This window comes from Aegilops tauschii, chromosome 2 (genome assembly GCF_002575655.3).
Source record: "Aegilops tauschii subsp. strangulata cultivar AL8/78 chromosome 2, Aet v6.0, whole genome shotgun sequence".
Lineage (NCBI taxonomy): Eukaryota > Viridiplantae > Streptophyta > Magnoliopsida > Poales > Poaceae > Aegilops > Aegilops tauschii.
Genome location: NC_053036.3, coordinates 398,241,170 through 398,254,493, shown reverse-complemented (window position 1 = coordinate 398,254,493; position 13,324 = coordinate 398,241,170). Strand labels below are relative to the sequence as shown.

Sequence of the window (13,324 nt, the reverse complement as noted above, 5' to 3'; positions counted from 1 at the left end):
AGGGGGGTTTTGCTGCAACACACAAAAGGACTTTGCGGTTACCCGGTTAACCGTTGGAGCATCAAACGACCTCCAAATGGCACGAAACTTGACAGGTGGTCTACCGATGGTATACCAAGGCCACTTGACAAACCTCGGTCCATTCCAAGAACGTTTAACACCCGTTCACGAAAAGAAACAAGAGGGGTGCGCCGGAGGAGGTGGGAGTGCCGGATTGCAAAACGGACAACGGGGAAAATGCTCGGATGCATGAGACGAACACGTATGCAATTGCAATGCACCTGATGACATGATATGAGATGCATGACATGAACAAAATGCAAAACGAAAAACAAAACCCGACCACGAAGGGAAAAATCATAACACATAGCCGAAAATGGCAAGAGTTGGAGTTACAAATATGGAAAGTTACATCCGGGGTGTTACAGAAGATTCTTGTCAACGAGGAAGCTCTTCCACCCAACCGAGCTTAAGTGTATGCGACCGTCCGTGTCCACGCCGTACGCACAAGTAGTGACGGGGCCCCTTGCGGTAAGGCGTATTCCAGCATAGTCTTCTTCATCAGCCTCGATGCCACAACTCTCAGATAGGCTCTTTGGCAATTTCTGAATAAGAAAAACATATCAATTAATAAATATGGATTATCTAAACTATTAACAGTTCCTTGGATTCTACACTAATAACATACCATGACATGTCGATCGATCATGGTACTTGTCAGACGGGTCACGAATGGCACCCCGACCAAGTCAGCACGTGGCAGAAAGTTGTCCCATAGGCTGCACACCTCCTGATCGCTCAGCCTCACTCTTTGAGCACAGATGGCTTCCTCAAGTGGGTCTTCATAGTCATCATCCTCATCAAGTGGTGGTGGTGGCGCCATTTTCCTTATATAAGCATTGATTGGATAAAGTTAATTAAACATCAATATTTGTTCTAATGCAAGCATTCATCAGATATAGGTAGATTCCACCTAAATCAATGGAGATATATGGCAAAACAAATATCTACAATATGCACACAATAAATCATCACATATGGCTATAAGAAAGACTAAACCTAGGGTTCATCTAGGTTCTAGGGTTCATCTAGGTTCTAGGGTTCATCATATAACCTAGAGAGGGTTCCTCATATGGCTATAAGAAAGACTAAACCTAGGGTTCATCAACTAGGTTCATCACATTGCAATCATCTAGGTTCTAGGGTTCATCAACTAGGTTCATCACATTGCAATCATCTAGGTTCTAGGGTTCATCATATCAACTGGAGAGGGTTCCTCATATGGCTATAAGAAAGCGGATTGATTTGACTCAAACTAATTGGGGGATTGGAGGAGCTTACCTTCCTCTTTCCGTAGCCATCTCGTCCGCAAAATCCGTGAATCAACGAAGAAGATTGGAGTGGGGAAGTGGAGGAGATGAGAAAATGGGCGAGAGGAAGAAGAAGGCGGCTGGGTGGGTGAGGATTAGGGGTTGGGGTGGGGTGGGCGGGCGGTTGGGTTTATAAATGCCCAAACCCTACCGCCATAGGGTGCGGCGGTAGGATTCTACCGCCAAGCGCCCTGGCGGTAGGGTGTGCAACCCTACCGCTGCGCTGCTCGATTTTTTGGTCACAGAAGGGGGCGTGGGGGGAGGCACCCTACCGCCGGGTCTGATGGCGGTAGGATGTACAGACCTACCGCCGGTGTGTGTGGCGGTAGGGTGGCCCAGTGTGCATTTTTTGCACCTTCTAACTTCTTTTGTCTTTAATTTTTGGCATACAACATTTAAACAGCATATGTATGACATATGAAGCACACAATGTATGATATATGATGCACACACCACAAATCTATAAATAAGGTAGGTTCGATACATAGCAAATCTATAAATAAGGTAGGTTCGATACATAGCAAATAAGTTATACATAGCAAATTAACGAAACAGTTTCACGAGCAAATTCATATGGTTCACGAAGCAAATATGCAAGTTTTTAGTTCAACGACACGGCAGCAACTTCAGTCCTTCCTTCCCCTCTTCGACTTTCGGTCCTCGTTATCCTTGGATCGCTTCTCGGCCGCCGTCTTCTTGCGGGCCGTAGGACGTGCTTTCTGAAACGGGGATGGACTCTTCCAATCCTTCTTCGGCACATTCCTCTTCTCACGCTGGGTTGGCTGAGTTGTTAGAGGTCCATCGTCATCATCGTACTCCTCCTCCTCCTCATCGTCCTCCTCCTCTTCCTCACCATGTTCTTCTTCTGCGCCCTCTTCTTCATCTTCCTCTGCATCATCATCGTCGTCGCTCTCCTCCTCGTCATCTTGAACCGCCCTACACGACGAGGCTGCATGGCTCGATGAAGCGAGGCTACGCATCGGTGCAGGAGGAAAAACATCCTCGGTGTTTGTAGCGCACCCAAGCAGGCCCACAAGCCGGCGTGCTTTGTTGACGTATTTCTGCAATGATAACGAAACAATATGAACTTCTCGAATGTCCAATGATAACGAAAATGAACTCCGTATTACCTTCACCGTTTCCCTCAACTTGTTCTCACTAGCTCGAGTCCCAGGGACAGCACTAAGCGCATCAGAGGCATGAAAAATACTTTTGTTCAGCTCCGAAGACTGCAAAGTAATAAAATGAGTCAATAGCACGAAAAGCTGATTTCATCCAACCGTCGGTTCAAAAGAGGTAAAATCAACATACCACTCTGTTCATGAGGGGTCCGTACTCCCTAAACCCGCCTTGAAGCTGTTTGATGCTCTCGTTGTAGGCTTCATTCTCTGAGGCGTCATCGAACAGGTCTTCGGCATCTGCTGTCGTCCACTGGGGCCTCAGACGCAGACGATGCTTGATGCCATCATCGTACCATAGCATGTGATCCTCGTACTCGTCCCAGTCAATCACTCTCCTCTCCGTGTCTTTGCGTCCTTTCCACTCGTTTCATTCCTTCACGTATCTCGCATGTTCGGCTTCCCAATCCGTGATTGATTGATTCTTCTGCCTGCTCATACTGCAATGCATAAGAAAGAATGTAAAACACCCTTCTTTTATGAATGTAAAGCATCAAAACAAGAACTTAGAATCGATGAGGATGGCTTGTGGTACTCACAGGTGTAGGTCGTAGTCACCGGTATCGTGGCCGGTTGGTGGTGTGTGTTGCGCCTTACCAAATTGTGCGGCAACGCGCTATGGCAAGTGGTACTCCACGGCATAGACACAAATCATGGGCACGATCCACCGGAAGAGAAGCCGGTCCTGCTTGCACATGTTGTTCAGCTCGAACCCCCACTCTCGATCATCACTATATGGCCGCCAAGTAACCTATAACCAAACAATGTTAGGCTCAAGTGAAAGTGTTATCGAAACAATGGTAAGCTCAAGTGAAAATGTAGTTCTTATACCTGGAAAGGCGTGAGAGCATCAAGCTCGTTGCTGAAGACCTTGTATAAGGCCTTCGATTCGCCCGTGTAGACACGCACCACGTCCCAAGCGTATGCGACGGTCGGGTTCCGATCATCTTCGTCATCTTGGCCATAGTCCGTCCATGCACGCGAGCGCAGCTTCTCCGGACGGCCCACCGGGATTCGCTCCCGCATCCAAATGGAGAGGCCCCATACACATCCACACATACCGGACGTGACTTCCGCTCTCTGGGTCGCGTCGTCAAGCTACAAACCATGTTCAGATGATAAGATGTCAAAATGTAAAGTAGCACACGTCTGATATTTGAAAGAAAGTGATATTCACTTACCGAACGGTATAGGTAGGCGAGTCCGGCGGCCCCCCAGCTGTACCCCGCATCCCAGTCCTTTAGGAAGCCGAGATACATCCATAGGGCAGAGTTCCCGGAGAAGTCCGGAAACACTACCTCCGTGAGAATGTACCACAGGTAGGCCCTGGCGTACTGCTCCACCACCCGGGGCTCGGCATCTTCCGGGCACTTGCTCCGGTGCTCGAGGAGCCATGACAGCGGTATGCCGGAAGTCCGGTTGCTCTTAGCGGGGGAGGGGGGCAGTCGCCGATGAGGCTGACAACCCTCTCGTGCCAGTTCGCCCTCTCCACTCTTCCTGTGAGAGCACGCCCCTCGAGCGGTAGTGCCGTAATCATCGCCCAATCCTCGAGGGTCACGGTCATCTCCCCCGCATGGAAGATGAAAGATGTACGTCTCTGGCCGCCACCGGTCGATCAAAGCCGTGAGAGCTGAGTGAACGAGCGTCGGCGGCTTACGCTTGAACTGCAGGACGAAACCCAATAGTTGGGCTCTCCTGAAGAATAATGTGTACCGATCCTCGTACTCCATCTTAACCGTCGTCTTGTGAGCCCTCATCCGCAATGGCGGCAACATCTGTGAAAATCAATAACCAAAGCATAATTAGCATGGACATAATAGTTAGCAACTTGTTTTCATCAATTCGAAAGATTTGGTTTAAAATGGTAATTACCACTCCATTCTCAATGAAACGGGCACGGTGACGCTTGTTGAACCTAGGGTCAAGCATTTTGTACTTCGTGCCGATGTCGTCCGCAAGAGGTGGCCTCCTAAAAGAATTGCATAAGCATATCAAAAGATTTTTCAACATGAACTAGGGTTCAACATTAACTACGAAACATATCGATGCATACAAAAAATTAATCACATCCAACAGAACCTATGAGTTCAATCTTTGAATAATCATATATCAAGATTATTATGAACATGAACTAAATACAATACATAATAAAATACTTTTATGAAGATGCAATCACCATGGTTCCAATGCATCATAACACATATTTCTCTAACAACATCCAACACGCATGATTTCATTTTTTGTTACAAAACAAAAAAATGAACTAGGGTTCATCTTGAGGATTCATACACTACATATAACAAATATATCAAATATGCATCTCCAATATTCATCATACACTACATCCAATACTTGCATCATAGCATAGGAACATGCATCATCCATCATATAAAAAAACATTCAAATCAATTATGAACTAGGGTTCATCTTAACACAACCATACCAACTATTCAATATAGTTCATATCTAACACAATATAACATCTAGAATCAACCTAAATCAATCCTAGGGTTAATTTTTTTTTAAATAGGAGTGATTTGAATCGAATAATGCGACGAATCGAAAGGTGTTTGTTAAAACTTATTGGAGGGATTGAAAGAGCTTACTTTTCTTTCTTCGGGGCCATCTCGGTCCGCAAAATCCGTCAAGAAACGAAAAAGATCGGAGGGGAGAGTGTAGGGGATGAGAGAGGGCGAGTTGGAGCAACTACTCTGTTCTTCGTGGTAGGGGGCGGCTGGGTGGGGGGAGAAGGGGGTGGGGGCGGCCGGCCCGCGGTTTGTATATGCCCACACCCTACCGCTAGAGACTCCGGCAGTAGGTTCAGACATCCTACCGCCGGGTGGAGCGGCGGTAGGGTGTGACGGAGGGGGCACAGAGGCCGTTATCATTGCTGATGTGGACAAGTTTGCTACCGCCGCAGGTCTCGGCGGTAGGCTATATGATCCTACCGCCAGGCCCCCTGGCGGTAGGCAAAAAAATCAGATCCCAAAATATTTTCGAACGAGGGTTAAGATCCTGATTTTGTTTGAAAAAGGGTCAAAACACGAAAAGCACGGGCACCCAAATGCGAATGCAAATCCTATCCGCCCAGACCCACCGCCGACCGACCCAACCCACCCGCACCCGTACCCGTACAGCGCGCCCATCCGCCCGTGATCCATCCGATCCGCCTGTCTCCCCGCCCACTCTGCCTCCTCGGCCTCGTGCAGCTCCCCCCTCCCCTCCCCTCTCCTCCTCCTTCGACCGCGACCGCGACCGCCGCTCGCTGTCAAAACCCAGCCCAGCAGACCAGTCGACTCAGTCACGAGCATCCAAATCCCAAGCCAACACACACCTCACCCTCCTCCTCCTCCTCCCTCCTCCTCACCACACACGCTACACGCCACCTCCTCCTCCCCGGCTCCCACGCCGCCCCGATCCCCTTCCCCGAGAGCAGCCCCCCACGTGACCCGGATCCGACCGCGCTGCCGCCCCCCGGCTTCATCCCCCGTCCACGGCCGCCCAATTCGCGGGAATTCCTCGATTCCCGGAGGCCCGGCCGTCGAGGCAGATCCATGGAGCGGAGCCGGCCGCAGCGTCGAGGCTAGCACATCGGGAGGAGCTCTCGGTTTCGTAGCTCACAGAGAATTCTCTTGCCGTTTGGCTCCGCAAACGTGGCTGCGGCGATGGCGATGGCGAATCCTTCCGCGGCCGGTGCCCCAGGTTCGATTTGCCGCCCTCTGTAGTCGCAGTTTCCGTCTATGCAATTTTTGCCTTTGGGGGAACTGCTTTGGTAAAAAGTTGGTCTGGTTTCTCTCTCATGGTAAGTTACTAAGTTAGGCTTCGCCCCCAGACTGAGGGTCTGAGGCGGTAGTTGATTAAGTCAGTGGACTCGGCTAGTTGACTGCTTGTGCAGAAAAATTAGCGGAGCTTCATGTAACTTGAGTCGATGCCGATTAGTAAACATAATTGTATGCCAGCCTGTCCATTTTGTTTCCAGTATTTGGTTGCAATCGCTCTTGTTGATCCGAGTAAATCGCCCTCTATTCAAAGCAATCACGATGTTTGCGCAATTTTCTCTAGTAAGTATTTAGTACCGCACCTTATGGAGTGATGGGTTGCTCTCTCGTACCGATGCCTGTGATGTGAATTGCGATTCACTTTATGGAGTGACGTGAATTGTGATGCACTCCCTTTTTTTCTTCTTCCGACGCGTGATCCAGTCAATCGAAAAAGTATGGATATTCTTGTGACTTAGTATTTTCTATTTTTGTTAATATGCTTGATTTATGTTGAATCCGTATGGTGGCAACTTCAGCACATGGCAGTATTTTATTGATGCGCTAATGATAAATAGGACCAACGGACACTTCAGTTGGGTAGAGTTTTGTGCTTGAACTTTCTAATTATGATTAGGAAAATTCATGATAAATGATTAAATTTCGACAACGGGAAATTTAGAAAGCAAATAGTGTCGTACCATGTATCTTGGCCTCTGATGTTTCTGTTCTAAAGCTCTGATCACCTAATATTGTAAATCAATTGCTTCCATGTAGGAATCTGTAGCGACGCACTATTCCGGGAGCTATGGCATGCTTGTGCCGGTCCGCTGATCACAGTACCCAGACAAGGCGAACGAGTCTACTACTTTCCCCAGGGTCATATGGAACAGGTACTCACCGGTTTATATATCTTTTCTGCCTGTCTCATTTGATCAATTCTTCTTGCTACATATAATGTTCTTCTTAAACTGATCATGATTTACTGTATAGCTTGAGGCGTCTACAAACCAGCAGCTTGACCAGTACCTGCCGATGTTCAACCTACCATCCAAAATCCTATGCAGCGTGGTCAACGTAGAGCTCCGGGTCAGTGTGTTTTTATCTGTCTGCTGTAACCTCTTTGCTTGGAGTGTCTGGGAAATGGTTGGTCTAGGTATGCAGCTAGAAATGTTATTCTTTGCTAACCGGCTGAACTCTGTAATGCAGACGGAAGCTGATTCAGATGAAGTTTACGCTCAAATTATGCTGCAACCAGAGGCTAATGTGAGTCTTCCTGTTTTAACCATTGCTAACATGCAAATGGCTCATATTACTTTCCAATGTACAATCTTATGCCCTTTTCATGTTGCAGTGTACAGTACTTTGTTAGTTCAGTTTCATGTCCCTGTTTACATGTACATTCATTAATTTCCCCATTTGAACCCCCTTAATTAGCAAGGTGAGCTCACAAGCTTGGGTCCTGAGCCGCAAGAACTAGAAAAAGGCACCATACATTCCTTTTGCAAGACACTGACAGCTTCGGATACGAGTACCCATGGTGGTTTCTCTGTTCTTAGGAGACATGCTGAAGAGTGTCTTCCTCCGCTGGTTAGCATTGAAAGCGTTTTTTACTCCAGTTGATGTCTACACTATTTCTGGCTTATTGAATGGTAGGGTTGCTTCACAGGACATGTCTCAGAATCCACCATGTCAAGAACTGGTAGCCAAAGATCTCCATGGAACTGACTGGCATTTTCGTCACATATTTCGGGGTGAGTTTACAATTTGAGCATTCAGCTTGAAGCCCCTTTAAGCTTCTCGTCGCTGTGTTCTTATTGTTTAATTGTTTCGGTGTAGCACTTCATGTCACAATTGAATGCTGAACTCTTACCACTGCAGAAACATGCAGCATATACTGATTCATTACTTCATGACTATGTGTGAACTCTCTCTCTCCCTCTGTCTGGTTCTATCTCATGCCTTCCGGTGTTTTGTGTTTCAGGACAACCTAGGCGACATCTACTTACAACTGGCTGGAGTGTCTTTGTTAGCTCAAAAAGATTGGTTGCTGGTGATGCATTTATCTTTCTGAGGTACACAACACAATACTGTAATCCTGTCACGTGGAGGCAGTTTTTATGCATTTTCACCTCTCTCCTGTCTCGGCTTAATTCTGGTGAATAGTAATAAGTAATATTTGTATCATTTGCAGAGGTGAAAATGGTGAGTTGCGGGTCGGAGTAAGGAGGCATATGAGGCAAGTAAATAACATGCCATCATCTGTGATATCAAGCCACAGCATGCATCTTGGAGTCCTTGCAACAGCCTCCCATGCAATCTCCACTGGGACCCTCTTTTCTGTTTTCTATAAACCCAGGTAAGGTTCAACCAGTTTTCGTCTTTGTTATGCCCGTTGCTGCATGGTAATGGTTATTTCTGGCAACCAAGCAGTAATGCAAGATAATAAAGATTTTTTCGCAGTTTTTACTTGATTGCTATGGCAATTTCTTATGTATGTTGTACATTCTGCTTAGGTGTGATACAACTCTTGCTCATTTGGTCTATTATACCTGTTATGCATTTACGTCCGAGAATTCACCCAACTAATGTTTCTTTTGCTTGCTTAACTGGGATGGCATCATGGTTGTCGTAATGAGTATTAACAATTGGTGATTTTTTTTATCCATACAATCTGATGTATAAGGCTTACCGGGCCTCTCTGACTTTGTTTCCAGAACAAGTCAATCTGAGTTTGTGGTGAGTGTTAACAAGTACCTTGAAGCGAAGAAGCAGAACATTTCCGTTGGAATGAGATTTAAGATGAAATTTGAAGGCGATGAAGCTCTTGAAAGAAGGTAACCTGGGGTTGCTTTTGACAAGAGATGTTGGCTTTGTTCCAACCATCTAGGTGGATATGACAAACATTTCCCTGGTTACAGGTTCAGTGGAACAATAATTGGTATTGGGAGCACGCCGACGGTGTCAACATCTCTATGGGCAGATTCTGATTGGAAATCTCTGAAGGTACTAAGATTCTGTATTTTTGAGGGTTCAACTAGAACTACAGTTTCTCTGGAGTGCTTTTAGTGGTGCATTATCATGTTTCCATGTTTGCTTTCTCATATCTGATTCTTTCCTGTAATTATTGCCAGGTCCAATGGGATGAGCCTTCATCCATTCTTCGTCCAGATAGAGTTTCACCATGGGAATTGGAGCCACTGGATGCAGCTAATCCACAACCCCCTCAACCTCCACTGAGAAATAAGCGTCCCCGACTTCCAGCTTCACCTTCTGTGGTTCCAGAACTTGCTCCGAAATTTGGCAAGATATATGAACTCCTTAGCGCCTGTTACGATTAATATATGTGGTTTATGGATGCAATGCTCAGCTCTCAGTCATGAATATCATATTTTTCTGTAGTCTAGTCCATTATCCTTGAGTTTTACATATCTAAGCTGGTGCTATTTGTATCAGGACTATGGAAGTCCCCAGCTGAACCAAGCCAAACCCTCTCATTTTCAGAACCACAACAGGCTCGAGGGTTATTTACTAATTCACGCTTCTCATCATCATCAAACGTTGCATTCAATCAGTTCTACTGGCCAGCAAGAGAATCAAGAGAAGACTCTTATGCTGGAAGTACTAACAAAGTCACTGTTGAAAGAAAGCTTGAACCAGCTGCTGGTGGGTGCAGATTATTTGGAATTGAGATAAGATCTGCTGTGGACGAAACACAACCCGTGCTAACTGTCTCAGGTGATGGTTATGACCAAACGGCTGCATCTGTGGACGTGGACTCTGGCGAGCTCTCGCAGCCATCCAATATCAACAACTCTGGTGCCCAAGCAGCAAGCAGTGAGCGTGCTCTTCTTGAGACCCAAAGTCGCCAAGTTAGAAGCTGCACAAAGGTGATAGTTGTCACATTTTGAAGATGCTCAATTTTCAATTCTTGTAGCGTTCAGGGTAATTAAGTACTGATCCTCATTATGATTCCTCCTCTAGGTAATTATGACGGGAATGGCAGTTGGAAGAGCAGTGGACTTGACAAAGCTATATGGGTATGTTGATCTTCACTGCAAGTTGGAGGAGATGTTTGATATACAGGGGGAGCTATGTTCCACACTCAAGAAATGGCAGGTTGTTTATGCCGATGAAGAGGATGATATGATGCTTGTTGGGGACGATCCTTGGGAGTAAGTACCCTTATCACTGTCTGAATGGATGCAGTTTTCCTATATCCAAGTCCTAATTCCACTCTAATTCATGTTGTTGCAGCGAGTTTTGCAACATGGCGAAAAGAATTTACATTTATACATATGAGGAGGCCAAGCAATTGGCACCAAAGGCCACCAAGCTCAGCCGTGTGAACTCATCACATGAATCGGTCACTCCGCAGAGTGGCTCAGACTATCCAGCCTCGTTTGCCAATGCAGATTGCTGAATGCTAAGTTGCTAACTTTGCTCTAATTACGCTCTTTCTTCCTTTGATCATTCGGGGAAATTGCCCATGATCATCCGCTCTACTCAGGAGAGCTATGATTGCTTCACGGACAAAAGACATTGTGTGCGTTGCTGTGGTGGGTTTGGTCCTGTGTCAGCAAAGAGGCATTCTGGCATTTCGTGACGTTTAGTCGCCAGTTGTTTTATGCGAGAACTGGCGGTGAGCCGCAGTATGCATATTGCCGTAGACTTTGCCTTCGTTGCTTGCTACAGTAGTAAATAGGCGTATGTATATATTGATCTTTTGGGTACCTGTACGAATTGATGCAATTCAGCAATTGTTACTTTTAGCAGCAGCAACCTTTTCGCTAGTGGTGGCGGTGGTTAGTATGTTTCTGTATCGTGTATACCTTTCTCCCTCGTGGAAGCCATCTGTATATATCTAAGAAGTAAAGTTGTGTTTTATGGTCTTTGGCATCTGTGTGCCTTTTTGTTCTTTTAGAGATTGGGCATCTGTGCCTTTCGTTTCCTGAGGTCCAGTGTGAGGTATGTCGGCATATGATCGCCCCCAACTGGAGCGTGCCTTTAAACCATACTTGAGGCCACCAGGGGAAGGCAGGAAATGTCTCTTCCATGGAGGGCCTCGTTTGGGTCGTAGGAAGTTTGGAGGATTTGAAATTTAAGGATTTTTCTCCTATGAAAGCCATTTGGATCATAGGCTCGCGATACCAAAGTTACTATGGAATCCTTTCCTATGCTTCCCCATTTCATATGAATCTTCTTAACATGAGCTCAAACCATATTTTACCATTTTTTAGAAGTCCAATGCTCTTTGCCCCTCTCTTTACCCTCTCTCGTCAATACTTGAAATTTTCTATGTTCGTCATCTGTGTATCATCCGAAGGTATTTTCAGTTCTAGTGGGATTTCACGGTACATGACATCCCACTCCTACTTTTCCCTATTTCTACGTTTTCAAATTTCTTCAATCCAATTAGTCCTTTAGTGCTCCCTCGGATCCTCTACTAAATTAATGACAATTAATATGGATCAGTGGGAGTAGCTTGTTGCGGGCCGATCCTCTTTGTGGCTGTGTGGTTGTTTGGGTGCGCATGATTCATGTACTGCTTGACTGTTCTCTAATAAGAAATGCTTGGCTGTTCTCTAATAAGAAAAGCAGTGTATGAGACTTGGGTGGTTCTCTAGTAAGCTCATCAAGAAACCAGGGAGTAGGCCGGGCCTGATTAGATTTTAAGCCTGTTGGACAAACTCTTTGGCCCTGTTTGGTTCAGCTTTTATCGACGGATTCCGCCGCCGCGAAGCAGAATCTGAACCACAGGGCGAACCCAGCAGAATCTGGTTCTAGAAATCCTCTGCCAAAATCTGAACCAAAAGCGGAAGCAGCCCAGGACGTGCTTTCCAAAATCTGATTCCGCTGCGGGCCAAAATCTGAAAAAGCTGTATCATCTGGTTTGCCAAATGACCTACATCTTTTTCACATCAGATTTTCCACAGCTGTTTTTCCACAGCAGATTTTTCACAGCTGCTTTTAAAAATCCATAGCCGAACCAAAGAGGGCCTTTGACGTTCAGAGGCCGTCGTCCTTGATGGTTATGTAGCGAATCTGGTATGCCGGAAATGAGGTTGCTCACCACAAATCACCGGTCCTCATCGAGGCTTGGTGTAGATTCCTCGCGAGCTATATCACGTCCTTAGAGCATCTCCAGCCGTTGGCCCCTCAGGGGATCCTAAAATCGCCGCTTGGGGCCGAACCGGCGCTAAAAATTAGCGTGGGGGCTGTCGGGTTCCTAGAAGCCGGCCTCAGGGTCACCCCTAGAAGGCGACTTTAATTTTTTTTAGAAGGAATTAGCCTAAAATTCGGCGAACGGGACACAAATTCGGCTAAAATTCGGCAAACATGACATTACTTAGGCGACTTAAATAATTTTTTACATAGCAAAGTGAAATACTTAAAAAAAGGCCGCAACTACATGCCGAAGAAGGCGCTAAGCACGGCGAAGTCGCCATCGTCACCGCCATCGCCATTGTCGTCATCGTCCTTCTCCTCCTTCACGCGGCCGCCCCTACCGGAACCCTGCCCGAGGTTGCCCCGGCGGACCGGTGGCGGCGCGTCGTCGTCGCTATCGTCGTCGAGAACGACGACGCCTCCCTCGTCCCAGCCACGGCGCCGAGCGGCGATCTGCTCTAGGGCACGGCACTGGCGCTCCAGCTCCGTCCGCGCCCAGTCTTCGCGCGCCCACTTCAAGGCCGCCGCGTCGGAGAGCTCCGGCTCCGTCTTCACGGCGGCGAGCCCCGGCTCTGTCTTCACGGAGGCGAGCCCGGGCTCCATCTTCACGGCGGCGGCGAGCCCTAGCTCTGTCTTCAGCTTGACGAAGCGGGGCGGAGCCGAGGAGGAGGCGCGCCTGCCCTCGTTGATGACGATGTCGGCGCTGCGGGTGCGTCGGCCGAGCGGCGTCTCCGCGGGCTCGACCTTGACGCTGAACAGCGTCGGCGACCCAGAGGAGTGTGAGGAGGAGCGGGAGGAGGAAGAAGAGGACGCCGTCCTCCTCGGCAACCATTGGTCGCCGCTCCGGACC

The 13,324-nt window shown here is 47.4% G+C and overlaps 1 protein-coding gene across 2 annotated transcripts; it reads left to right on the top strand.

Annotated features, from left to right (window-relative positions):
- The first annotated feature begins 5,737 nt into the window (after positions 1 to 5,737).
- LOC109747778 (auxin response factor 9) lies at positions 5,738 to 11,199 on the top strand. 2 transcript variants are annotated; one of them, XM_020306805.4, is made up of 14 exons: positions 5,738 to 6,250; positions 7,084 to 7,199; positions 7,300 to 7,395; positions 7,516 to 7,572; positions 7,744 to 7,896; positions 7,976 to 8,060; positions 8,291 to 8,381; positions 8,501 to 8,665; positions 9,024 to 9,143; positions 9,228 to 9,312; positions 9,441 to 9,609; positions 9,763 to 10,196; positions 10,291 to 10,481; positions 10,564 to 11,199. In XM_020306805.4, the coding sequence occupies exons 1-14, from the start codon at positions 6,214 to 6,216 to the stop codon at positions 10,727 to 10,729; spliced, it is 1,965 nt and encodes a 654-aa protein (XP_020162394.1). In that variant the 5' UTR covers positions 5,738 to 6,213; the 3' UTR covers positions 10,730 to 11,199. The 2 variants fall into 2 exon arrangements, with proteins under 2 accessions (XP_020162394.1, XP_040255088.1); XM_040399154.3 differs by having other exon boundaries at positions 5,816 to 6,250; positions 9,811 to 10,196.
- Positions 11,200 to 13,324: the final 2,125 nt, after the last annotated feature.

What these genes read in the sequence shown, in the direction of transcription:
- LOC109747778 (XM_020306805.4), top strand. Translation starts at nt 6,214, where the DNA reads ATGGCGATGGCGAATCCTTCCGCGGCCGGTGCCCCAG. An exon ending in TTCCGCGGCCGGTGCCCCAG is followed by an intron (nt 6,251 to 7,083) that starts GTTCGATTTGCC and finishes GCTTCCATGTAG; the next exon opens with GAATCTGTAGCGACGCACTA. An exon ending in TGGTCAACGTAGAGCTCCGG is followed by an intron (nt 7,396 to 7,515) that starts GTCAGTGTGTTT and finishes TCTGTAATGCAG; the next exon opens with ACGGAAGCTGATTCAGATGA.